This window comes from Oncorhynchus tshawytscha, linkage group LG32 (genome assembly GCF_018296145.1).
Source record: "Oncorhynchus tshawytscha isolate Ot180627B linkage group LG32, Otsh_v2.0, whole genome shotgun sequence".
Taxonomy (NCBI): domain Eukaryota; kingdom Metazoa; phylum Chordata; class Actinopteri; order Salmoniformes; family Salmonidae; genus Oncorhynchus; species Oncorhynchus tshawytscha.
Window position 1 is genome coordinate 8,652,290 of NC_056460.1, and position 24,808 is coordinate 8,677,097.

At 44.6% G+C, this 24,808-nt stretch overlaps 2 protein-coding genes across 7 annotated transcripts; one reads left to right on the forward strand and one right to left on the reverse strand.

Moving 5' to 3' along the window:
- On the reverse strand, nt 1–16,721 carry LOC112230326 (centrosomal protein of 95 kDa). 6 transcript variants are annotated; one of them, XM_024396563.2, is made up of 21 exons: nt 16,583–16,720; nt 10,293–10,421; nt 9,875–9,982; nt 8,991–9,104; nt 7,604–7,721; nt 6,786–6,907; nt 5,780–6,015; nt 4,776–4,842; nt 4,601–4,668; nt 4,215–4,387; nt 3,848–3,977; nt 3,382–3,499; nt 2,892–3,088; nt 2,679–2,768; nt 2,333–2,486; nt 1,851–2,029; nt 1,536–1,610; nt 1,185–1,337; nt 787–933; nt 539–610; nt 1–357 (listed from the first exon to the last, which is right to left on the reverse strand). In XM_024396563.2, exons 1-21 carry the CDS (start codon nt 16,701–16,703, stop codon nt 181–183), a joined length of 2,748 nt encoding a protein of 915 aa, XP_024252331.2. In that variant the 5' UTR covers nt 16,704–16,720; the 3' UTR covers nt 1–180. The 6 variants fall into 6 exon arrangements, with proteins under 6 accessions (XP_024252331.2, XP_024252330.2, XP_024252334.1 ...); XM_024396562.2 differs by having other exon boundaries at nt 3,848–3,980; XM_024396566.2 differs by lacking the exon at nt 16,583–16,720 and adding an exon at nt 13,888–14,281 and having other exon boundaries at nt 3,848–3,980.
- On the forward strand, nt 15,852–23,357 carry LOC112230329 (probable ATP-dependent RNA helicase DDX5). The gene is made up of 13 exons (XM_024396568.2): nt 15,852–16,055; nt 17,296–17,473; nt 17,580–17,676; nt 17,775–17,908; nt 17,999–18,064; nt 18,160–18,301; nt 18,420–18,580; nt 19,055–19,227; nt 19,388–19,498; nt 19,591–19,652; nt 20,557–20,616; nt 22,087–22,308; nt 22,547–23,357. Exons 1-13 carry the CDS (start codon nt 16,015–16,017, stop codon nt 22,999–23,001), a joined length of 1,902 nt encoding a protein of 633 aa, XP_024252336.1. The 5' UTR covers nt 15,852–16,014; the 3' UTR covers nt 23,002–23,357.
- Nucleotides 23,358–24,808: the final 1,451 nt, after the last annotated feature.

Below are 24,808 nucleotides of genomic sequence, written 5' to 3' on the forward strand. Positions count from 1 at the left end.
CACAGTGAGGGAGTCATTTAAAAAAAAAAATGTTTTTGCATTCTTAAATGATCAAGTATTTAAAACAAATCGAAGAGTAGGACTCCGATCCGTGGGTGTTTAGAGACTTTAGAATTTGTTTTCAGCAGCCGAAGGAAAGTTAGCGGCAGGTAGCTATAGATTGCTAGCTCGTTAGCGGGGTCAGTGCAGACAGCTGGTGTTGTACTGGAAGGAAGCCATCTGCACGCGACCCCGTAACCTTTGGACCTCCAGGTCGTGGAAGTAGTCGTCGTCGTCGTTCTGGACGATAATCTTCTGCAGCTCGCCTATCTCCCTCTCCATCTTGGAGCGCAGCTCCAGCTTCATCTTCTGAAGGGCCTGCAGAGAGAGAAATGCTTTAATATCCTGACCCCCAACACCGCAGGATGTATGAAGTAGTCACATGCTGAACCCTGAAGAAGTTCACCTGTAAAGTATGAGCATTCATCTCAATCTCCCCAAAAATGTGCAAAGTAGAGGTACAATGTAGTAAATTGTGTGTGAATGAGCCTGCATTTACCTTTTCTTGGGCCTTCTTCCGTACTTGGATATCCTGTCTCTCTGTAGCGAGAGTGTCGGCCAATAATGAAAACTGAAAGATGTCAGAACAGCGTGGAATGAGCTTTCAGCTGTCCCGTTCTTTCACATCAGTGCCGATGGAGGAACAGAGACGAGATCAGGAAGCCATTTCTTGGGTCTTACTCTCCCTACTAATTCTGCATAGCGTGGTGTGTGTTCATATGAAAGAGGGTCGTGTGTTGGATCTACCTGGTCCTTGTAATAGTTCTCCATAGATTGGATCTGGTCTCTGTGTTTTTTCTGGTGCTCCTTGCGCTGCTCCTTGGCGTAGGCCCTCTGCTCTCGGAGACGAGCCTTCTGCACCTCCAAGCCCTCCTCAAACGCCTGCTTAAACATCTGGAACACAACACACTTATACAACCAATCGTTACATGTGTTTGTATAGTCATTGTGTTCATGACCTGTTTCCCTTTGACTTTACAATGGAACTAAATACATGACAATTGTGTCAAATCTTCCCTTTAAAAAAATACATGGGGTGGAAAATGGAATGGGAAAGTACAGTGTTTGAAGCGTTGAAACATGAAATTCTAGGAGCGCCTAAACCGTGTTGGGGATGGAGGCTCGGCGCGGCGTCACTAACTGACCCTCTCCTCTTTCGTGCGGGCCCTCATCATGCGTGCTCGAAGCTGGACGTGGTAGTCACCGTGGTACTTCTTGGCCCGGGCGATCTGCTGCCTCTGCTCCTTCAGACGGTTCTGAGTCGACTTCTGTTGCTGGATACGCTCCTTAAAATCCCTCTGGGAGGGGAGAGGAGCGACACGGCTGTACAGTTAGAGGGGCTGTTTGTATTATTGCTTGGTGTGTGTGTGTGTTTAAGAATGTGTGAGAGACATAGGACTGGTAATATATATATATGTGTGTGTGTGTGTGTGTGTGTGTGTGTGTGTGTGTGTCTAGCTTACATGTACGCTGAAGCATGATTTTGAGTGGCTCACCAGGCGTCTGTTGTGTTCTTGCTCTTTGCGGATGATCACCCCCAGCAGGTTGTGTCTCCTCTGAGCCTCTTCCACCTGGAGAGAGAACATTGACGCGTTAACGGGAGGAGATCGAGGTGGAAAAGTTGCAATGGTGAACCCTGGTCTCTGGGGGTCATTACGGGGCCTTCGCCCAATCACAGGCTCCGCACTTAGACATCTGTTTTAACGTTACAGACAGGTAGGAGACTTGCAGAGATCCAAGCCAAGATAAGCTAAAAACATCCCAGCTCGCCCTGTGGTTTATATGGTGGATAGTGTGTTACAGCGCCCCACCTGGCTGGTGAGTTTAGTGCGTGGGCCCTGCCTCTGGTTGTCCAGGGAGAGGGAGGCGTTGAGGCGGTCCACCTGGCCCAGCTGCTGCTGCCACATCCTGCCCAGGGCGTGGGGCGAGAGGTGCAGGTGGGGGAACTCCTCCAGGAGCAGGGGGAGCAGGTCGTTGTCCTTCACCTTCACTGGAAAACAGGGGAGAGGGAGCGAGAGAAGCACAAACGGTTAATATAGAGGGACAAATCCATACCGTGCACAAAAAGACTAATGCGCAAATCCATATCAAGCTCTTTCTCCTAAGGCATATGTAGTTGTGAAAAGGTTGAATAGATAGCCAAGGAAACATCCTCCATGTTAGTTTCACCGAGGCCAATGCTGCGTTTTTAGGTTCAGGGCAAATGAAGGAGAGGAAGCCACTTTGTACTTTGATTAGATTTGAGTTGATACTGTCTCCATCTCACTGGCAGACTCCAGATTGGGGGTCTTACTTGGTGGGGCTCTCCTGGTTTTGTCCTGTCGCCTGCGGCCTGGGGTCGGTTGTCTGGTCCTGGGGGAGCGGTGTCGGGCTGCTGTGGTGTACACTTGGGACTGTTTGGGGGTTCGGGGAACATCTCTCAGTATGGCCTCTCTGTACTCCCTCTCCTACAGGGCAAAAGCACACACAGAACGTCTGCTGTAGATAATATTGGAACACACAGTCTCTCTATCGCAGTCTCTGCCGGAGGGCTACTATGTACACAGTCACATGGTGTCTAAACGCACACACCTCCCCAGTGCTACAATGAGTAGGTCTGATGCTGTTTACACACACCTCTCTCCCCCTCCCTCACTTACCGCCTCCTGTGCTCTGGTTCGTTCCATGGCCATAGCAGCCCGTTCTCTATCCTCGTACACTTTCAGCTCCTCCTCATAGGCTGTTTCCAGCTAGAGAGAGAGGTATACACACCAACTGTGTTGGACCGTTCAACTTGTCTCTTTTAAAAAGGTGACCATCTTTATACTGAATGTGGCGTTGGTCAATGTGATGATGTGGCAATTCCCTCTGACCTGGCGGTGTTTGTGTTGGGGCTGTAGACGGCGGAGTTGTCGTCGGCGCGTACGGGCGGCGGTGTGTCTCTGTGTGACCCTTCCACTCACCGCCTCTCTCACGGCGCCCTCTAGCTGACCTGAAAGGGAGCGGTGGGCCCGGGGAGGGGAGGGGGACAGGGAGCGGGTACAGGGGGACGTGGGTGCTCGCGGCGTACCTGGGAGAAGGGTCAGAGGTTAAAGTTTAAAGCCAAGGAAACGTTAAATCATAGAGTTGGTCAATAATGACTTATTGAAGTTCTACATTCAGGCTAGTCAACGGTGCTTTTGTTGGAGAAGTGTGGTGCAATCTGGGACCGTATCCACAAAGCATCTCAGAGTAGGAGTGCTGATCTAGGATCTGCCCATACAAATCGCATTCCTTATGATATTAAAGGCTAAACTGATCCAAGATCTGAGATGCTGTATGAATACAGCCCCTGACGTTATTGAAGAGGTGGAGTGTATGTACCTGTTGGCCTCCTTGGGGGCCTGCGACACTCCATGACACTGTCACTGTGGTGAGACTGTTTGTCCTCCTCCTTGACCTCGTCGGGCTCTCCGCTCTCTCCTAGCGCTCTCTTTAACATCTGACGAGTGGAAACACACACACTAAAACCTAGATTTACATTGCTGAGATGCCGGGGGTGACAATCCCAGCTCCCGACACCTTAGTTTTTCCCCCCACACACAATTTAGCGGTGCGATGAATGGTCAGGCGGGAAGCACGCAAAGTGAAAGCACGTCGGGTGGGATGATTCTCCGGGTGAATGGGACTGGAAGGCATCCATCAGGCGGTGAGACGGCTCAGAACTCGTCCCGTATCCCCACAATGTAAATATAGCTTGACACACACAGTCATTGGACTAACCAGTAAGGTCCAAGTGCGTCACACACACACACACACACACACACACACACACGAGTGTACCACTCACCAGGTCCAGCTCCTCTAGTCGTCGGGACAGCTTCTCAGACATGTGGTGCAGCTCCTGTTCTGCCTTCCTGTTTCTCTGTCTACGCCAGGAGAGAGGCTCCTCACAATCCTCCTCCTCTATTACCCTGCTACTGCTGATAGGAGAGAGGGAGAGAGGAGGGAGAGAGAGAGAGAGCGTGTGAGAGAGAGAGGGAGGGGGAAGGAGAGGGGCAAAAGGTAGGAAGAGTAGAGACAGAAAGGGTGAGGCAGGGAGGTGAATGTTAGATTGAGTGGCCTCTGTGTGTAACTAACTTATGTGCATGTATATTGCTTTTCTCGCTATGCATCTACAATGCTATTCTAACCACCTCCCGTTGTGTTGTTCTTACCTGAGCCCCGTCCACCCCCTGTGAGCCCAGCTGTCCTGCTGCGTGAAGGTCTCTTCCTCCTCATCTTCCTCAGTGTCCAGTGGTGCCCTGTCCTCCAGCTTATCCTGCAGGGTGAGGAAATGAATGTCTGGCTGTGTCCGGAATAGAACCCTCCTGGGACCCACACTGGTAGGCTATAGAGAAAGAGAGAAATTTGCTAAATAAATTCAACAATTTAGTCCTTAATTAGCTGTAAATTGAACATGCATTAGACATAAATTGGACATGCATTAGCAAATCATTAGATTTGAATTAGGCATGAGGTCGACTTCAACTATTGAATTAGCCCTCATTCGAGGCATTGTAAGTACAACAGTCCAAAGGCCAAGCGGTTCGTCATGCCTTACTTCCGGCTGCTCCTTGGCCTCCTCTAGCCTGGCCTTGGTTTGACTGGACACAGACTTCTCACTCTCCACTACAAATGAAAAGCGTGGAGGAATAAGAGGTTGAATAAGTCAAATTGATACATGGTTTGGAGGTGCTACACATTCATTCTGTGATGCATTGGACAGCGTGTGTCACCGGGTGAGTGGTTGAAGGCTGGCGAGCGTACTCCATTGGTAACTGTGTCAGCCACTGGCCTTGGAGACTGAAAAGAAAGAGAGAGAGATGGTCATTCATTAGACAGAGAAAAGGGGACAGAGACAAAGGGGTGGATGCATTTCCACTCAATGGGGCAGGGAGAATTCACAATCAAACTGTGACAAAAGAGAACCCGTCAGGAGGAGGAGTCTCAGTGGCTAGCTAGCGGATGCTAACGACATAATCACGCAAAAGATGCACGGCGTTAACTACCGCTCCCGGGAAGGTCGTCTAGCGGTTAAGGTCGCTGGTTCGAATCCCCAGTCTGTCAATGGGCCCTTGAGAAAGGCACTTAAAACTAATTGCGCCTGTAAGTCTGCTAAATGACTCAAATGTAAAACAAGGCTAAGTGAATACAGTAGTAGTACACCGTCTTATCATTGTCGTGAATTACAACGAGAAAGACAAACGAATAGCAGTAGTGTGTACGGGACAATTTGGGTAAATACTTATTTCATCCATAACACAGCTCCTTACCATCACCTATAATGGTATATGTGAGCTCAAGGGGTACACACACACACACAGAGTTGAAGTCAGAAGTTTACATACACTTAGGTTGGAGTCATTAAACTCGTTTTTCAACCACTCCACAAATTTATTGTTAACAAACTATAGTTTTGGCAAGTCGTTTAGGACGTCTACTTTGTGCATGACACAAGTCATTTTTCCAACAATTGTTTGGCCCCATTTGGTAATGGAATAACAAGTGGAAAGTATTTGCCCCTGCTAGCGTGTCTGGACTTGCCATAGGCTTGCAGGTGGAATGTGACGTGAACTGTGAACTGTACTTGGCGGAGGTCACTTCAGAACACAGTCATTTGCTGAGAGCTTTGAAACACGGATTCAAACGGAAAGTTGATACTGTATTACAAAGCAACGAACAAGAGTTAAGCGTCATTTGAATTGATTCAGCGTGGATATATTTGACTAGATGGACATACCTGCGAGGTGCCACCAGGTGCCTCCTGCTCAACTGCGGCCCCGCTGCCGAGACCGTTGGCTGGGGGAGACTGGCTACCCGAGCGGGGAGCTCTGTCGGGCCTGTGGGAGGTAGTCTGGTATGGGGGCTGCAGGGGGATGGCTGAGCGCAGGGGCTCCCTCAGTAGAGTGGCCTGGGTGCCTGGCGTTCCCGGAGCACCCGTGGTGCTGGGGCCCGGTTCTTGGGAAGAGGCTTCCACTGTTAGGGAGGGGTAAAATAGGTAGCTGTTAGAGGTGTAGATTTTGTAGGTCATGTTATAATAGGGTTATGCAGGATGATTGAACAAAAGGTTCAAGTTAAATATATTTTTTTCTTTCTATCAGATTTGCCTCTAACTGGTTCACTGTTCTTTAAGTAGCCTACAGTTCTGAATTATTTTTCTCAGACACAGGTCTGTACTCCTAGCTATTAATGCCTTGCCAATAACCCTGGCATTGTGGGGCGGCAGGTAGCCTAGTGGTTAGAGCGTCGGATTACAAGATCGAATCGCCGATCTGACAGGGTCAAATTCTGCCGTTCTGCCCCTGAACAAGGCAGTTAACCCGCTGTTCCTAGGCCGTCATTGAAAATAAGAATTTGTTCTCAACTGACTTGCCTAGTTAAATAAAGGTAAAACCCTAATCCTGTAAGTGGCTCTGGATAAGGGCGTCTGAATGCCATGCAAATACCTCGTACATCTACACATCAACTCGGTACAGGTACTCCCTGTACTCCCATGTTATTTTTACTCATTGTTATTCACTGGGTATGTATTCCTTGTGTTTTATCTTTAACTCTGCATTGTTGGAAAAGGACCCGTTAGTAAGCATTTCACTGTTAATCTACACCGGTTGTGTACGAAGCATGTGACAAATAAAATGGGATTTGATTTGAGTCTGAATGTAAATCCAGAAAGACAAGAGGACATTTTTTTCCTTTTTCAGCATTCTATGTCATGGGCCAGGAACAAGCCTTCGGTTCCCGCCTACCTTCTTGTTTGGCCGTGAACGTGCGGGCGGAGTCTCCCAGGAGGATAAGCTCATTGGTCGAGCCCGTCTCCTCCGCATTCCAAGACTGGAAGGAATGTTTGCTGCTAGACTGGACGGCAGAGCTGGAAGATCAAACATTGTAACGTGACCGATGTATCACTATCAAAGTAAACCAAAGAAAAGACCACCCAAACAGTGGAAAGTGCATCAGTGTGTCTGGTACGTGTGATACCAGTCCAAGTCAGAACAACTACAATCCGCAGGTGCTTCAAAACAATGCATTGAGTTTCCTGGTTTAGGAACAGAGGTTTACGTCACCCACAATGACTCATTCAGCTTTATTGACTTTCCAGCCAGCCTTTCTGTGCGACAGCCGTCGGGAACAGGCTGAGTAGACATAGTGACGTCACCGATGTTTGTGTTCCGTGTCCAACCTTAACATTTGCAGTTACTGTTGACATTTGTGTTGTGTGGTGCTCCCTGACTGGCTGTTGTGTCAACAGGATGTACCGACTTGCCCTACACGATGATGACATTTGAAGTGGTCCTGTCTGGTTCAGTCGGTAGACCATGGCATTTGCAATGCCAGAGTAGTGGGTTTGATTCCCAAGGCCACCCGTAAGTAAAATGTATGCATGCATGACTAAGTTGCTTTGGATAAAAGCGTCTGCTAAATGGCATTTACAAGCGTCTCGTCTCGTGACGTAGCGTCTTTGGTTGTATCAACAGAACAAGAACTCTGCTTGAACACGGAACTGAATCTGAAACCATGGAAATGTACATAGAAGCTGTAGTGTGGAAGATCTTGAAACACTCACTGCACACTAGAATACTGGGAGGCTCTATCCATTAGGGACCTCTGTTCCTCTGTCTGGGGGACCACTGGCCCTGTAGGGAGGGGGGCATCCTCCACAGGAACACTGTTTGGTTCCTTGTCTGGAGGGAGGAAAGCGGGAGGATTTGAAGAAGGGAGGAGAGAGAGAGAGATGGGTGATTACAGCGTGGCGCAACGTGGTGACGCTGACAGGCTCCTGCTGTGAAGCAACGAGGAAACGAACAAGCCACCAGTCCACTTTCAGACCACCAATCAGTCCGCAATTATACAAATATTTAAGTCACATTAACACACTCGGTCAGAGTAGTAGAATAAGCACTAGGGACATAGTGATCCATAGACATTGGAGCTCATGGACAGAGTAATGATCCAACCCCATTTCCGAAAGCTGAAGAGAAACAAACAACTGTTCTAGCCATGTCATTGTGAAAGTGCATGGAAGAGTTCATCGAGTGTGACAGTAACATTATCTGTAGTGACTCATGCATAGCCTATCCCACTAATTGGACATATCAACAGGTTTAAACTAGAGCCCGGCCGATACGTTATTCTGGGTCCGATACCGGCCGATATACTGTTTTATGCCGGGAAAATTTTTAAAATGTTATTTTCCCACACTGTATTCGCATAAATTGCTATTCAAAATAACAATTGTCCAAGAAATATGGTTCAAAATATTGATTTCTTACATTGTGAAATGACTGAGAATGGCTGCAAGTGTTAAGGTAGGCATGAGATTCCCTTTTTTCATCCGATATATTGAATAAATCGGTTATCAGTGGAATTATCAGCCAATATCAACCTAGCTGTAATAGGCCAATATCGGTCGATAATATTGGTGAACCGCGGTCTGTAGCGTCACAGACAAACATTCACAGCTCCTTTCGGATTCACAGCAAGCCACCAACCCCATCAATTTTGATAAACCAGCCTTTTTCACCAGAGCGTTCTTTCAATGCATGTCATTTCAATTTCCAGAGCTGATAGTCGGTCATTAAAAGTGTCATTGGTGTATTGCGATGGGAGAGGGGGCCAGCAGACCACCATAGACGGACACAAAGGCTTGCGGAGCGCTGCCAATTGAATGGGCCAACCGCTTCCCGGTAATCCCAGAGCCAGCCACCTCTAAACCGGGTTTAGAAAGGCCATTATGTCCACTTCATGTGTGGGTGTTCTCACCCAAACAGTGTTGTGTCTCAGTCAGTGACACAGATTAAGTTTGAGGGGGATGGGGTGATATCAGATCAGGAAGAACAGGGGTGACATCCGGCAGGTCTTCTGACCTCAATAGGACTTCCTGGTTAAATAAAGGTTAGCCTAAATGTAACAGTTGAGAGGGTAATGGAGTAAAATACGACTTTTGTGTCTACCTCCATTTTGCGACTCCTCTTCACTGATCTGCTCGGTGAGGTACTCAAGCAGCCCGTCAAAGATCTCCAGCAGGTTCTTGATGGACTCCTTGTCCCCTCGTACAATGTTCTCGCCTAGAGCCGGGGAGAAAAAACCCATTAGGACAAGCGATGAATCAGTGGAACTATAATCAACACCACATTGTTGTCCTTTAATTAGAACTAACCAGTCTGCATCTTTTTACGGTGAATTTTCCTCAACAAAGAGGCTTGTGTTTGCTCTGAACAAGGCTGTGCTTTGAAATCTAAACAGCAATTTAGCCAGAGACTCTCTGCTTGTGGCTAAATAGATCACTTGATTTTCTTTCAGCATTCATCATCTGTTCTCTCTGCTACCACACGGCAAGCAGTACCGATGCACCAAGTCTGGAACCAACAGGACCCTGAAAAGCTTCTACCCCCATGTATTAAGACTGCTAAATAGTTAGCTAAAGAGTTAACCAATAGCTAGCAGGACTATCTGCATTGACCCTTTTTGCACTAACTCTTTTGACTCATCACATACACTGCTGTTACTGTTTTAGCTATCCAGTTGCCTAGTCACTTTATCCCTACCTATATGTTCACATCTACCTCGTGTCCCTGCACAGCGACTCAGTACTGTTACCGTGTGTATAGCCAAGTTATCATTACTCATTGTGTATTTATTCCTCTTTTTTCTCTCTCTACATTGTTTGGAAGTAAGCATTTCACGGTTAGTCTACACCTGTTCACGAAGCATGTGACAAATACCATATGAGTTGGTCAGATGATTGACTGAATAGCTAGTGAATACCTAGGGAATAAAGGAGTAGTTACTAGTTAATTAACTGGTGAATAGTGAGTCAAGAGTAAGTGCCGCTCACCTGTGATGTGTGAAAGGCTGATCTGAAGGTAGTCCAGAGCCAGAGAGTCGATCACAGACTGGACGTTGTGGACATCATCCTCCTGACTGCCCGGCGCGGCGATGTAGTCTACACACACACACGCACGCACGCACGGTTCCAAATCACAGCCTCTTGTGCACTTTGGCCACGTACTAGCTCATTGACAAACACAGTCTTGTGTTGGCAGGTTTGACGATCATAAGTAGCACTGTGTGGCATTCTTGAAATTGTAAGAATACTCTCCTCTAAAGCACTCAATTCTTGGCCTTAACAGCATGCAGAGCAGCCGTTTAAAAAAAAAAGAACTAACATGGGACAGTTGATTAGGTCTAAAAAACAAACACATATTGCTCTTTTGGTGGGCATGTTTATTGTGTCATGTTTGATGTAAACTTACCTGGGACTTTCTCCCCCAAGATGGCCTCATACAAGGCGACAAAAACATTGGCATTACAGTCCGTCACCTTTCTCAGTCTCAGGTTAAAGTGACACTTGCTAAGGATATCATTCGCCACGTCCACCCAATCTGTAAAAAGGGCCATTACACACTAAATGCAGACCTTAAATTTATGAATAAAGTGCATAGTGTAGATACTTCTCGGAGCAGTGATGAACTAGACTACGTTAAAAGTGGCAGTAATAAAGCCTCTCCTGAAAAATCAAAATCTTAACCCGGAAAATGTTTAAAACTACCGGCCTGTATCGAATCTCCCATTCCTCTCAAAATGTTTTGACCATGTTGTTAAGCAGAAACTCGCTGCCTTCCCGAAGCCAGATAATGCATACAAAACGCTCCAGTCTGGTTGTAGACCCCATCATACTGAGACTGCATCGTGAAGGTGGTAAATTACCTTCTAATGGTGTCAGACCAAGTATCTGTCCTTGTGCCCCTGGACCTTAGTGCCGCTTTTGACACCACCGATCACCACATTATTTTGGAGAGATTGAAAACCTTAATGGTTCCCAAACTTTTTATAGTCCCGTACCCCATCAAACATTCAACCTACAGCTGCGTACACCCTCTAGCAACAGAGTCATCGCACTCTCAATTGTTGTTTTTTGCCATCATTGTAAGCCTGCCACACACACACACTATACGAAACATTTATTAAACATAATGAGTGAAAGTTGTCGTCACAACCCGGCTCGTGGGAAGTGACAAAGAGCTCTTATAGGACCAGGGCATAAATAATAAAAATCAATAATTGTACTCTTTATTTATCCATCTTACATGTAAAACCTTATTTGTTCATCAAAAAATGGTGAATAACTCACCACAGGTTATTGAGAAGGGTGTGCTTGAAAGGATGCACATAACTCTGCAATGTTATATTGGAGAGTCTCAATCTTAAGTCATTTTCCACACACAATCTGTGCCTGTATTAAGTTTTCATGCTAGTGAGGGCCGAGAATCCACTCTTGCATAGGTACATGGTTGCAAAGGGCATCCGTGTCTTAACAGTGCAATTTGCCAAGGCAAGAAACTGAGAGCAGCCCTATTCAGAAATCTGGCAGTGGCTTCTGATTAAATTCTGTGCCGTTTGAAAATGTGAAGAATTTTTCAAATGTTAATCACATTTCTATTTGGCGTACCCAAGACGGCAGGGGTACTCGTACCCCAGTTTGGGAATACGTGGTCTACACGGACAAGTTTGTGCCTGGTTTAGATCTTATCTGTTAATATCTGTGGATGGTTTGTACTGACAAATCAATGGTAAGTTATGGTGTTCCGCAAGGTTGACTTTTGTTTTCATTATATATTCTATATTCTCTCTCTGTTTCAGACACAAGGAAGTGGATGGCGCAAATGTTTTACTTTTAAATCTGCTTTATCTTGGATAGGTCGTAGTTTTAAATGAGAACTTATTCTCAACTGGCGTACCTGGTTAAATAAAGGTGAATTTAAAAAAAAAAATTAAATACACTTGGACAAAACAGCGATGCTAGTTCTAGGCCACAAGAAACTAAGAGATCTGCCGTTTGATTTTACAATGAATCTTAATGGTTGTACAGTAATTTCAAATAAAACTGTAAAGGACCTCTGTGTTACTCTGGACACCGATCTCTCTTTTGATGAACATATCAAGAATATTTAAGGGCAGCTTTTTTCCATCTTCATAAAATTGCAAAAATCTATCTTTTTGTCCCCAAATTATGCAGAGAAGCTAATCCATGCTTTGTCACTTCCAGCTTAGACTACTACAATGCTCTACTCTCCGGCTAACACGAAAAAGCACTAAATAAATGTCAGTTAGTGTTAAATACAGCTGCTAGAATCTTGACTAGAACCAAAAAATGTGATCATATTATTCCAATTCTAGCCTCTCTATACTGGCTTCCTGTTAAGGCTAGGGCTGATTGAGGTTTTACTGCTAACCTACAAAGCATTACATGGACTTGCTGCATTGACTTGCTCCTACCTATGGTCAAAAGTGACAGGCCTTATTGTCCCTAGAATATCTAAGCAAACAGCTGGAGGCAGGGGCTTTCTCCTTTTGAGCTCCATTTTATGGAATGGTCGGCCTATCATTGTGAGAGACGCAGACTCGGTCTCAACCTTTAAGTCTTTACTGAAGACTCATCTCTTCAGTAGGTCCTATGATTGAGTGTAGTCTGGCCCAGGGGTGCAAAGGTGAACAGCAAGGCACTGGAGTGACGACCCGCCTTGCTGTCTATGCCTGGCCGGCTCTCATCTCTCCACTGGGATTCTTTGCCTCTGAACCTATTGGGGGCTGAGTCACTGGCTTACTAGTGCTCTTCCATGCCATCCCTAGGAGGGGTGCGTCACATTGTGCCAGGCTTTTTTCGCTATACTCGACTTGAGTGGGTCAAGTCACTGACGTGGCCTTCCTGTCTGGTTTTGTGCCCCCAAGCGCTTGTGCCGTGGAGGAGAACTTTGTGGGCCATACTCGGCCTTGTCTCAGGGTAGTAAGTTAGTGGTCTGTTGATATTCCTCTAGTGGTGTGGGGGATGTGCTTTGGCAAAGTGGGTGGCATTATATCCTGCCTGGTTGGCCCTGCACTGCGCCCTAGGACACTGCCTCAGGACTACCTGGCCTGACGACTCTTGGCTGTAGCCATCCCCAGTCTACCTAGTCGTGCTGCTGCTCCAGTTAACTGTTCTGCCTGTGGCTATGGATCCCTGATCTGTTCACTTCACGTGCTACCTTGTCCCAGACCTGCTGTTTTTGACCCTTTCTCTCTCCCAATCCCACTCCCTCTCTACCGCACCTGCTGTCTCGATCTATGAATTCTTGGCTATGAAAAGCCAACTTACATTTACTCCTCGAGTGCGGACCTGTTGCACTCTCTACAACCACTTTGATTACTATTTGACCCTGCTGGTCATCTATGAACACCTGAACATCTCGTAGAACGATCTGGCCTTAATGGCCATGTACCCTTATAATCTCCACCCTGCACTTCCAGAAGAAGACTGGCCACCCCTCAGAGCCTGGTTCCTCTCTAGGTTTCTGCCTTTCTAGGGAGTTTTTCCTTGCCACCGTGCTTCTAAATCTGCATTGCTTGATGTTTTGGGCTGGGTTTCTGTATAAGCACTTTGACATCTGCTGATGTAAAAAGGACTTTATAAATACATGCGATTTGATCCAGTTTGTTGACAATGCACAGCAAAACTGCTCAGTTGGTGGCAACCATCCCAACATGATTGTTGACGTAATAGCAGCTAATTTGTGGGCATGTGCGGGCAGGCACAGTATGCTAGCTAACTTTACAGTTGCTAAATTTAGAAATGTTAGCAACACCAACTACAGTGTGGTAAACTAGCTAATACTAACGCAAAGAACTACTGTAGTTGGCACACTGGCTATGTATGTTACAGTAGCTAGATAGCTAGGTTCAAGAAAAGTACTGGATAATTCCTTAAATAGCCTATGTAGTTATTCTCCTGATTGATATGGCTACAGTAACCACCAGGTTAGGTGCCATTTCTTCTTAGTTGGCTAGTAGATTAACCATCGTTACCTCGATTACCTCTCTCATCTTCTTGGGTTCCCATTAGGCAGTAACGAGCGCGCTAGCTAGCTGTGTGGTAGTCAGTCGAGCTGGCAACAATACTGGCTCCCTTGACCTCTGAAAATAGTTACTCGCATTGCTAGCTTGTAGCAGTACTTTTTCCAAATTTCGAGGTTAGCCACTCACTGATAAACCTTCATCATGAGAACAGAAATGAAAAAAGGTGCCGGCTGCCAACCAGAAAGTAATCGACATTTTAAAATGCAGGTGTTTTCTGATTGGGTGGTAAACGGTTTCTACTAGTTACCCAAAACACAAAGTAAAAATGGATATACTGTAAAAATTCATGAAAACTAAAATTAGCTTTTTGGCCTTCATTTAAGGTTGGAGTTTGGCATGAGCTTGGCAGTGTGGTCAATGTTAGGGTTAGGTTTAAAAATCAAATTTTAAGAAAATACATTGGAGAAATAGGCGGGGTTTATGACTTTCTGGCTGTGGTAACTAGTGACGACCATGGTAAACTGGTACTTTGTTTCCGGAAGAAGCGTATAAACGATTGGGAAAATGGGTTCCTTGTCCTCTTTTTTCTTTCTTCTAGTTATTCCAGTTGACTCTTCTGTTATTTTATAAGATAGCCCGGACAGACATTTGATAAACTAACCATATTTTTTATTAAAATATCACACGGTAGACAGGGTGTTCTTCCGAGTATCTGTCCTAAAGTAGTTCCAAGAGTTTCTAAGCACAGAGGCCCAACATCGCGAGACTTCTGGGATGGCTAGAAAAGCAGAACAGGACTAGGGTTTGGGAGTTTGAGAAGTCATTTACTTCTCCACTTCAGGGATTTGTTTTTGTCGATATTCAGAAAATAGCGACAATTGTCTGCTAACAAAGTAACTTTAAAAAAAAAAAGATGTTTTCATGTCTTAAAAATATTTTACTTTTGTTAAATCATTTGTTCACAGTTTAAATGGCTTTTACAAATTTGATGTTTTTACAAGGAAAAGTAATTTTATTCATGGTTGTTTCTATTGTTTTTAACATGTACTTTTTTTTAAACAAATATAAATGTACTATTCAAATGCCGTTTTTATGATGTATAAATTGATGTACAAAAATATATATGAGCTGTTTTTTAAAGGAAATGTGGTAAAACTTTACCAAAATAGAAACATTGCCTGCCAGGGTGCATTTAAATTCTAATAGTTCGCCTTATTTCAATTTATGTGACAAAACAAGCAGTCATTGTAGAGAATCATTGTACCACCGCAACAGTTTCATTACATTACTGTACATTACATCTAGATTCGAGCCAATGTCTTAAGTAGTTGAACATATTATTACTCCAACCTCTTGAAAGTGACAAACAGACACTTTTTCATTTTCGTAAAACAAACATTGTATATGGAAGGAGTGCCTTTCGATTTGACTCCCTGCACATGCGCAATCCGTTAAAACGATGACGTGTGTTTCTGCGCATGAGTTTAGCTAGCCAAAGTCGCCTTAACGTCGCCAACAAGTGGGATCTGGGTTTTCTATTAGAGAAATAGTTTCTGCCTGTCTTTGGTATCCATTATATGTTGACTGCATTAAATTAAACATTGGTCAAATTTGATTTGAAGATAGGTGTTCATTGCAAACGTTGGGGGTGATCAATATTTGCTTTTGTACATATTTGGTTCTCATCAATTTTTGGGGAAATTGTATTGTTGCTTCTTTTTCAGTAGACTATTGAGTAGAAGTTGTAGCTAATGTAGCGTTCCTATGTAAACACAATGTTGCGTCTACTACCTGCATTCATTTTTTAAATGATTTATAAGTTGTCCATGTTGAATAAGTTAATACATCAGTACTTAATTTGGCTCAAGTAATGAAGGTTACTGTAAAAATTGGTTAATAATCACGTCACAAACTGCCAATCAACTAACTTCCGTGACCAAATAAGGAGAAAAAGTAGTACCAGACACAGGCGTGTTGATATGTTCCAATGTGTTATGAGCTAATACACCGTTTGACTGACATTTGTGTCCCCGGCATTTCTATTTTCGTGTGTCGCACTTGTAGATTATCCACTTGTATTTATCGTAGATTGGTTTAGCGCTATAGACGTAGATACAGTCTGTTACTTTAATACTCTGCTTAATCATGCCCGGATTTTCCGACAGAGATCGTGGCAGAGACAGGGGGTAAGTAACGCGAGTCTGTTTAGCTAACGTCGTTAGCTAGGAAAAGACGGTGCGATGGTTAGTTTTTACGCGGTACTGTAGCTAGCTAGTTACGTTTTGTTTATCCCTGCCATTGGCTTTGGCTAGATGCGCAATGTTAATGCGACTTCTTCGAACCCTAATCAATTGTTAAAGAACATTTTGCCTGATCTAATTGATGTAACAAACAGGTCGGGCAAATGTTTAGCTGGCACGTAACGTTAACATTTGTTAGCTATGTATAACGCACGTTAGCAATGGGAGATTCTCAGAGGCCCAAGCTATATTTGATATAATAACGATATCCACTACGCTTGCACATCGGCGCATAAAATATTCTAAGTGATGTTCGTTAGGTAAGAACCTTGGAATGTTTGCTAATCTTAAATGTGGCAAATTGTTTCGAATCAAAATGCCGGCCGGTTCCCTTTGTTCCTCTACCGGCCGGAATTAAAATGGCAGCTAAACTGGTTCAAACATGACGCAGAAACTAATGTAGTTAGACCTACCGCGTCTTTGCATGTGTAAGCCCTTGTTCGTGGCTCTCAGTTCATTACACAAATCATTAAATGAAGGCGTCGTTCTGTAGGGGAGTGTTAAGATAAGAGCCACGACGCTCGGTCTGAACATAAACACGCATCGATTGCGGTACGGGTTTGGAAGCATAAGGACCTTATCTTTAATATCGGCGAAATTGATACACCTATTTATTGGGTTAGGGTTCCCACACGGCCACGTTACAGTGCTTGTTTACGGAAGAGGGGGTGTGGACTACCTGCACTAATTAGCTGTCTGCGTTTCAGGCACCTGTAAACGGAAGACTGACGTCACAAACGTGTTGTCGCTAAAAAAAAAAATACTGTAGGCTGCAACGGTTTACAGTTAAAATAATTTCACAAAAAAAAAATATACTGTGATATTAAAGTAGGTGGATTTGTTTCTTTAACCAATTCACGTTTAGATGGAGTGCTTGGCTTCCAGAGCCAATTTGCCCATAAATATACACTAAGGAGTAACGTTAGCCAAATATTAGACTAAATAAAGGAACCTAACTTTTATCAAGGTAACGTTAGCTGTTGTAGTACTCATCAAGCCATGCAAACTCGTAGGGGAATGTGGGGTTTCAGCTCTGCAATGTAGCTGGCATAACTATCTGACTTCAACACAGCATCCACTGTATGCTCAGTCATCTAATATTAGGTTGTTCCCCCTACTATTTCAGGTATGGAGGTGCACCTCGTTTTGGAGGCGGCGGTGGTGGCAGTAGGGGTGGACCACCACAGGGGAAATTTGGCAACCCAGGTGAAAGACTGCGTAAAAAACACTGGAACATGGATGAGCTCCCAAAGTTTGAGAAGAACTTCTACCAGGAGCACCCGGATGTGACCCGCAGACCACCTGTAAGTGACTCAGGCAGTTCTTTCCATGTGATTTGAGTGTGTGGTCTTCACCTTTTGCTTCAAATGGTCTTTGCCAATGAACAACATTTTATGTGTCCAATTGCAGCAAGAGGTGGAGAACTACCTGAGAAGTAAAGAAGTAACAGTGAAAGGCAGAGACTGCCCCAAGCCAATGATGAAGTTTCATGAGGCCAATTTTCCAAGTGAGTAAAACCTGTCTTCCAACTTTGCTTAAGAACAGGCTGGTTGTATAAGATGGTGGAATTGAATCTCATATGTAATCGAACTTTGTATTTTTCAGATTATGTGATGGATGTGATTGCCAAACAAGGATGGGCTGAGCCAACTCCTATCCAGGCTCAGGGCTGGCCTCTGGCCCTCAGTGGGAAAGACATGGTGGGCATCGCCCAGACAGGCTCTGGTAAAACCCTTGCTGTAAGTACATTGATTTAAAACTACTCTTGGTAGCATCTTTCTGGTACATATTTGTGCAGATGAACCGAGCTCAATTCCCCCCCCCCTCAGTATCTGCTGCCTGCAATCGTGCACATTCAACACCAGCCATTCTTGGAGCATGGAGACGGACCTATAGTAAGTACACCATAAGCCTCTTGACTAGAGAACATCCTTAGTTTTTACAGGATAATTCCTGCTGAATAACACTTGTCTCTATCTTTGTCGCTCAGTGTTTGGTACTGGCCCCGACCCGTGAGCTGGCCCAGCAGGTGCAGCAGGTTGCCGCTGAGTACGGCAGGGCCTCCCGTCTGAAGTCAGTCTGCGTCTATGGTGGAGCCCCCAAAGGACCCCAGATTCGGGACCTTGAACGAGGTATATATCCACCACTTTGTTTTTCGATCATTTGTTTTCTCAGTACGTTGGTTCTGTATTAAATAATTTTGGTGACAGAGGCAGACATCTGAGTGAGTGTTGTCTGTTTCCCCCACAGGTGTTGAGATCTGTATTGCCACCCCAGGGCGTCTCATTGACTTCCTGGAGGCTGGGAAGACCAACCTTCGCAGGTGTACCTACCTTGTGCTGGATGAGGCTGACCGTATGCTGGACATGGGCTTCGAGCCCCAAATCCGCAAAATTGTGGACCAAATTAGAGTATGTGGCTTTGACTCAACTCAATTCCTTTGGCGAGAGTTCTTCAGTACAAAGGCTCATTCCCACAATGATTTGCAGACTTGCTCAATACTTGCAGCTCATTTCAATTGGCAGAATTCCCATTGGACTTTGACAAATCATTGCAGAGTCTGCATACCTCGACTAACCAGTACCCCTGCACATTGACTCAATACCGCTACCCTGTATATAGCCTTGGTATTGTTTATTTTATTGTAACTTTTTATAAATGTTTACTTTAGCTTCTTTATTAAATATTTTCTTCACTCTATTTCTAGAACTGCATTGTTGGTTAAGTGCTTGTAAGTGAGCATTTCACAGTAAAATCTACACCTGTTGTATTCAGCGCATGTGAAACATTAAATTTGATTCAGTTTTCCTGTAGAATTAGCCATTAGACTGCTTGAAGGATTTGATGAAATACCAAGTCATCTGTTTTCTCTGTTCTTCTCTCAGCCGGATCGTCAGACCCTCATGTGGAGTGCCACCTGGCCCAAGGAGGTGCGTCAGCTGGCTGAGGACTTCCTAAAGCAGTATGTCCAGATCAACGTGGGTGCTCTGCAGCTCAGCGCCAATCACAACATCCTGCAGATAGTGGACGTGTGCAACGACGGAGAGAAGGATGACAAGTGAGTGACACATTCCTCCTCTGCAAAGCCAAACGTCACATTTACACTGCTTCATAATTGAACGATTTCAAACGGAAGAACTCTTCAATTGGTCATTAATTAGTCCAGGATAAAGTGAGTCATGCCAATTTGAACCCGGTCTCTTGTCTTTCCACCTAAGACTCCTCCGGCTGCTGGAAGAGATCATGAGCGAGAAGGAGAACAAGACCATCATATTTACTGAGACCAAGAGACGCTGCGATGAGCTCACCAGGAGGATGAGACGAGATGGGTAAGGGTCATCGCAATAGTGTCTCATTTAACTGGAACATCATTCTCCTTGTAATGAGTCATGCCTCTGATGTCCATGTTTGTCTGTTACAGCTGGCCAGCAATGGGTATCCACGGAGACAAGAGCCAGCAGGAGAGGGACTGGGTTCTCAATGGTATGTCTGAAATATATTTCTTTTTTTTGTCACGGCAATGTTATGGACTTGTTTAATGCAACCGCTGTCCGATTTCAAAAAAGCTTTACCGAAAAAGCGCACCATGCAATAATCTGACTACAGAGCTCAGAGACCAAAACAACCCAAACAGAAGTCAGAAATAGCATTATAAATATTCACTTACCTTTAATCTTCATCAGAATGCACTCCCAGGAATCCCAGTTCCACAATAAATGTTTGTTTTGTTCGATAATGTCCATAATTTATGTCCAAATACCTCCTTTTTGTTTGCGTTTAGCCCAGTAATCCAAACTCATGCTGCGCGGTCACTAGGTCCAGATGAAAAGTCAAAAAGTTCCGCTACAGTCCGTAGAAACATGTCAAACAGTGTATAGAATCAATCTTTAGGATGTTTAACATAAATCTAAAATAATGTTCCAACCGGAGAATTCCTTTGTCTGTAGATAACTTGAGTTCCATTGTAACTATCATGTGAATGCACTTGGTCAGCTCATACCTCTCTGGCAGACCTCTGACTCATTCTCCCCCACTTCACAGTAGAAGCATCAAACAAGGTTCTAAAGACTGACATCTATTGGAAGCAATTTGACCCCATAGACACTATTTGATAGGCAAAAAGTTGAAAAACTACAATCCTCAGATTTCCCACTTACTGGTTGGATTTTTTTCGAAGGTTTTTGCCTGCCATATGAGTTCTGTTATACTCACAGATATCATTCAGACAGTTTTAGATACTTCAGAGTGTTTTCTATCCAAATCTACTAATAATATGCATATATTAGCAACTGGGCCTGAGTAGAAGACAGTTTACTCTGGGCACCTTATTCATCCAAGCTACTCAATACTTCCCCCAGCCATATTTAACTGAAGTCTTTTTCCACAGAGTTCAAATACGGCAAGGCCCCCATCCTCATCGCCACCGACGTGGCCTCCCGCGGTCTAGGTCAGTATGGCTTTGGTTAAACCCTCTGGTTGTTTTCCTCAATATTTTCACTTTTTTAAAGAAAGTGGTTTTGGCTTTCTTTAACTTCTATGCATTTTCTGAGTTTTTCTCACCTAAAGGTGCAGTCTTTGTGGCAGGGCCTAGGCATGACAAGTTCCAGGCCTCGAGGGGGAAGGAGGACATATTGGAAATGAAGTTGCCCAACTGGCTGCCACCCAGTGGGCCTAGAGAGGTGAAAGCTCTGTGTGCCAGTAATCCTCAAGTCAAAAGGCAGTGTGGCTAAGCCTCGTTTCTGATATCTTTTTTTTATTTTTTATGTTCTGTCCATGGATTTTACCTGACAAATGCCTTCGTCGAGACGTTTCCAACTCAAACGTTACACACACAAAAACAAACCCTTGACGTGACCATTTGCCTTGCATGCGTTTTGTAGAGGGCACTGTATTGCAAGTCACTGTTTGAGATTTGGAGCGATTCTGTTAGTTACGGAGCTTGTCTCTGAAAAAAGCATGGGTGTTTTGCAAATGTCACAGCTTTCCATTGCTATATATTTTTTCTCCCTCACTCAAAGCACTGGTTTTCTTGAAATGGAGAGAGCAGTTTTCAACTTACTGTTGTCGAATCGAAATTGATGAGAAACTGGCACATGTGTTTAAGGGGCTATGGGAACATCTAGAGAAAGTGAAATAGAAGAGCTTCAAAAACCAAAGTTCCTCCCTCGCCTGCTTTTTAAAAGTCATGTCGAGACCTGCCAGCGAGAGACATTTTCTCAAGTGAACGAACACTGGCTTCTGGGAAGATCTTGCCTCGACGAGACTGATGGGGGCGGGGTGCTCTATGCTCTCTGAGGGGCACCACAGGGGTCAATACTTGGGCCTTTTTCATTTTTGCCTTTTTTGGGTCCCCCCTCAAATTAGTACTTGGTCTAATCGGTCTTGGCAAGACGTGCAGTGAGGCCTTTATTAGCAAGCTTCTCATGAGTGTGTACTGGGAAAAAGGACCTTCAGAACCCATACCAACTGAAAGGTCCTATATTGGCACACGAGGAGGCAACAGTGCACATAGCGGCCCTACTGCGTAGAAGCTCCTGGATGTCACTTGACAATTTGTGGGGGAGTTCGCTGCATTGGGAAAGGACTAGTGAATGCATACTCCTTAATGGTAAGACTTCAAATCCAGTTCTTTTCCTCCCCTGGTTAAAAAAGGGAGGGAGAATGCCTTAGGATTTTTTGATATGGTAAGCAAATGGAGTGTGCATCTCGTTTCTCTCTTCCCACAGTAGTATTCCCATGGAGTATTTGTATTTCTTGGATTGTGTTGGTTAACCCCGTTCTTTGCAGCTCAGTTAAGTCTCCAGTCTGGAACCTTTTAGCTCTCCATTCTATATGCTAACCTTGTCCTTTGGTCTGGCTGTTGTGGTGTGCAAAATCCTGTATGGCGTCCTTTTTGCCACACTGCAACACTTTACAGATGTGGAGGATGTGAAATTTGTCATAAATTATGACTATCCTAACTCCTCTGAGGACTATATCCACCGCATTGGACGCACGGCCCGCAGTCAAAAAACGGGCACTGCCTACACCTTCTTCACCCCCAACAACATGAAACAGGCCAGTGACCTCATAGCTGTGCTCCGCGAAGCTAACCAGGCTATCAACCCCAAGCTTCTCCAGATGGCGGAGGCCAGAGGAGGTAATTCCTATGGCGGTGAGACAGGAACAAGGCTGTGGTTACATCTGCAGACATAAGAAATCTATTTGAAGGGTTTTGGGGCAGAGGTTCTTAAAAAAAAAACTTTAAAAAACAAGATGACCCACCTTGTTCTCACCATATTTGTCAACTATCATTTTAGTTTAAATGTCTTCTAGCCACCCATCACTGCTACCAGTCTCACCACTGCCCTGTCTCTTGTTTTTGTCTTGTTTTCCAGGTCGTGGAGGGGGGGGAAGAGGTGGCTTTAGGGATGACCGACGAGATAGGTATTCTGGGGGGAGGAGTTACGGTGGTGGTGGTGGTGGTGGTGGTGGTAGTTACAGGGACAAGGATAGTGACAGGGGGTTCGGTGGGGGACCAAAGAGTGCCTTTGGCGCAAAAACCCAAAACGGAGGGGGCTACGGGGGTAGCACCTATAACAAGGGCACTAGCTCTGGCGGTAGCTATGGCAACAGCTACAGCAGCAACGGACAGGCTAGCTTCGGCGCCACCAATCAGGTGGGTGCGTTCGGTGGCCAGAACTTCCAGGCCCCTCCACAGTTTGGAGCGGCACAGGCGGCCACCCAAAACGGCATGGGTCGCCCGCCGTTTCCTTTTAACCCACAGGCGCAGCAGCCCCAACAACCCCCACCCATGGTACCCTACTCTATGCCTCCTCCTTTCCCACAGTAACTGACAAGGTGTAGATTGTGCGCACAATTCACAACGAAACCACCCTTTTTCCCCTCTTGTCTTTTAAATCTTATATGAATATTATTATCCTTTTGTACTGTTTAACTTTTTTTTGCTTACAGCAGGGTTGGAATTCTTCAGTAACCCCAAGCATTGAAATGAGTCCCAAGGGGGCTGTTGAAGTGCATCTTTAACTGGTGCACCTCTCCTTGACTGTTTTTATTTGTTACATTCCTCAGTAATTTATTTTTACTAAGTAATGCAGATTTTGAGTTAGTGGTATGTTTTTAAAGTGATATGTTAAGATCTTACCTGGGGGTCATGCATGGGCCTTCAAATAAAACAATTCAATTGAAGTTGTGGTGGTTCATTGTTCTATTCTGATTACTCATCCAGCATTTTATTTTAGTGGATATTCAATTAAAACAATTACATCAGGACACAAAATAATTATTATAGCAAACATTCCTAATTGCACAAGTATAATCGTTAGGAGGTAAAAGAACGTAAGATAATGGATGAAGACTTGTATCATTTTCTTGTCCATACGGCAGTGACGTAGCCAGCTTTACTTCCTGGTGCTCCCAGTCCACGCATTTCACATGGTTGCAATTATTTTAGATATAGACGTGTATGTGTATATATGTTACTTTATTACATTACTTTGTCAGGCTTTGCCAAAACTATTCGTTTAAGTGCAGTAACTTTCAAATGTCCATTTTCTAACGTGATTTCAGCCTACGAATGACTCCTAAAATGTGAGACCCCACATTATGCATTGCTAGTTTAATTTCAGCTTGACGCATGCTTAACGAAATGAGTGACCACTAAACATGCTCATTTACTGTGTTAGACGACTCATCTGGAGATGTGAGAATATACCAAAAACGTCACTATGCTGCCAGATGGATTTTACGCTTCAGTACTGCATCTTCTGCCAGGTCTGTCGCTGAGTACTCCGACCACACCAAAACACTGATGCAGCTATTCACTGACAGGTCACTTTTATTACATGGCTTCTGGCCAACTTCATAAAGATTTTTTTCCAACTGTGGCTATGGACCACTTGGTGTGGAACGTAAAAATAACATTATTGAACAATGGTGGAACTCTGTGATAGGTGTTCGGCATAAGCACTCTACACATAAGTAAGGACAGAACTGCTGAGAGGGATGGACAATTGAGTTGTTGACACCGAGAACCTACGTCAAATACTTTCCCAGAGAGCTAAGCAAGGACCAACTTATTCAGAAGCTACAGCCCCTTAACCAGAATGGTGCATCTGTTCGAGACAGTCTTTTCCAAGGTAACGATCATTGGATGTTGTATTGAACACCTCTACTATTTTTGCATGTGCGTGTAACCGATGTGAAATGGCTAGCTAGTTTTTTAAAACCACATTTTCGTACCCTACAAAAAGAAATTGAACTGTATTTTAAGACGGTTAAATGCTCTACTAACAAAAAAGCTGTTAGAATTGTAAGTATATGTATGTCCCTTAAGGTCCTTGTGATATTGTACCCCCTAGCTCGATTTTCCATTGTAATCTTTGTATGCTTATGTTCCCTCATGTGCTTTATGTATTGATTTGTTGTTAATAAATAAATACAATTAAAAAGGTCAGCACCTCAGGAGTAAATGTCAGTTGGCTTTTCATAGCTGGTCATTCAGAGTTAGAGACAGCAGGTGCGGTAGAGAGAGCGAGTCGAAAACATCAGGTCCGGGACAAGGTAGCACGTCCGGTGAACAGGTCAGGGTTCCATAGCTGCAGGCAGAACAGTTGAAACTGGAGCAGCAGCATGAGGAG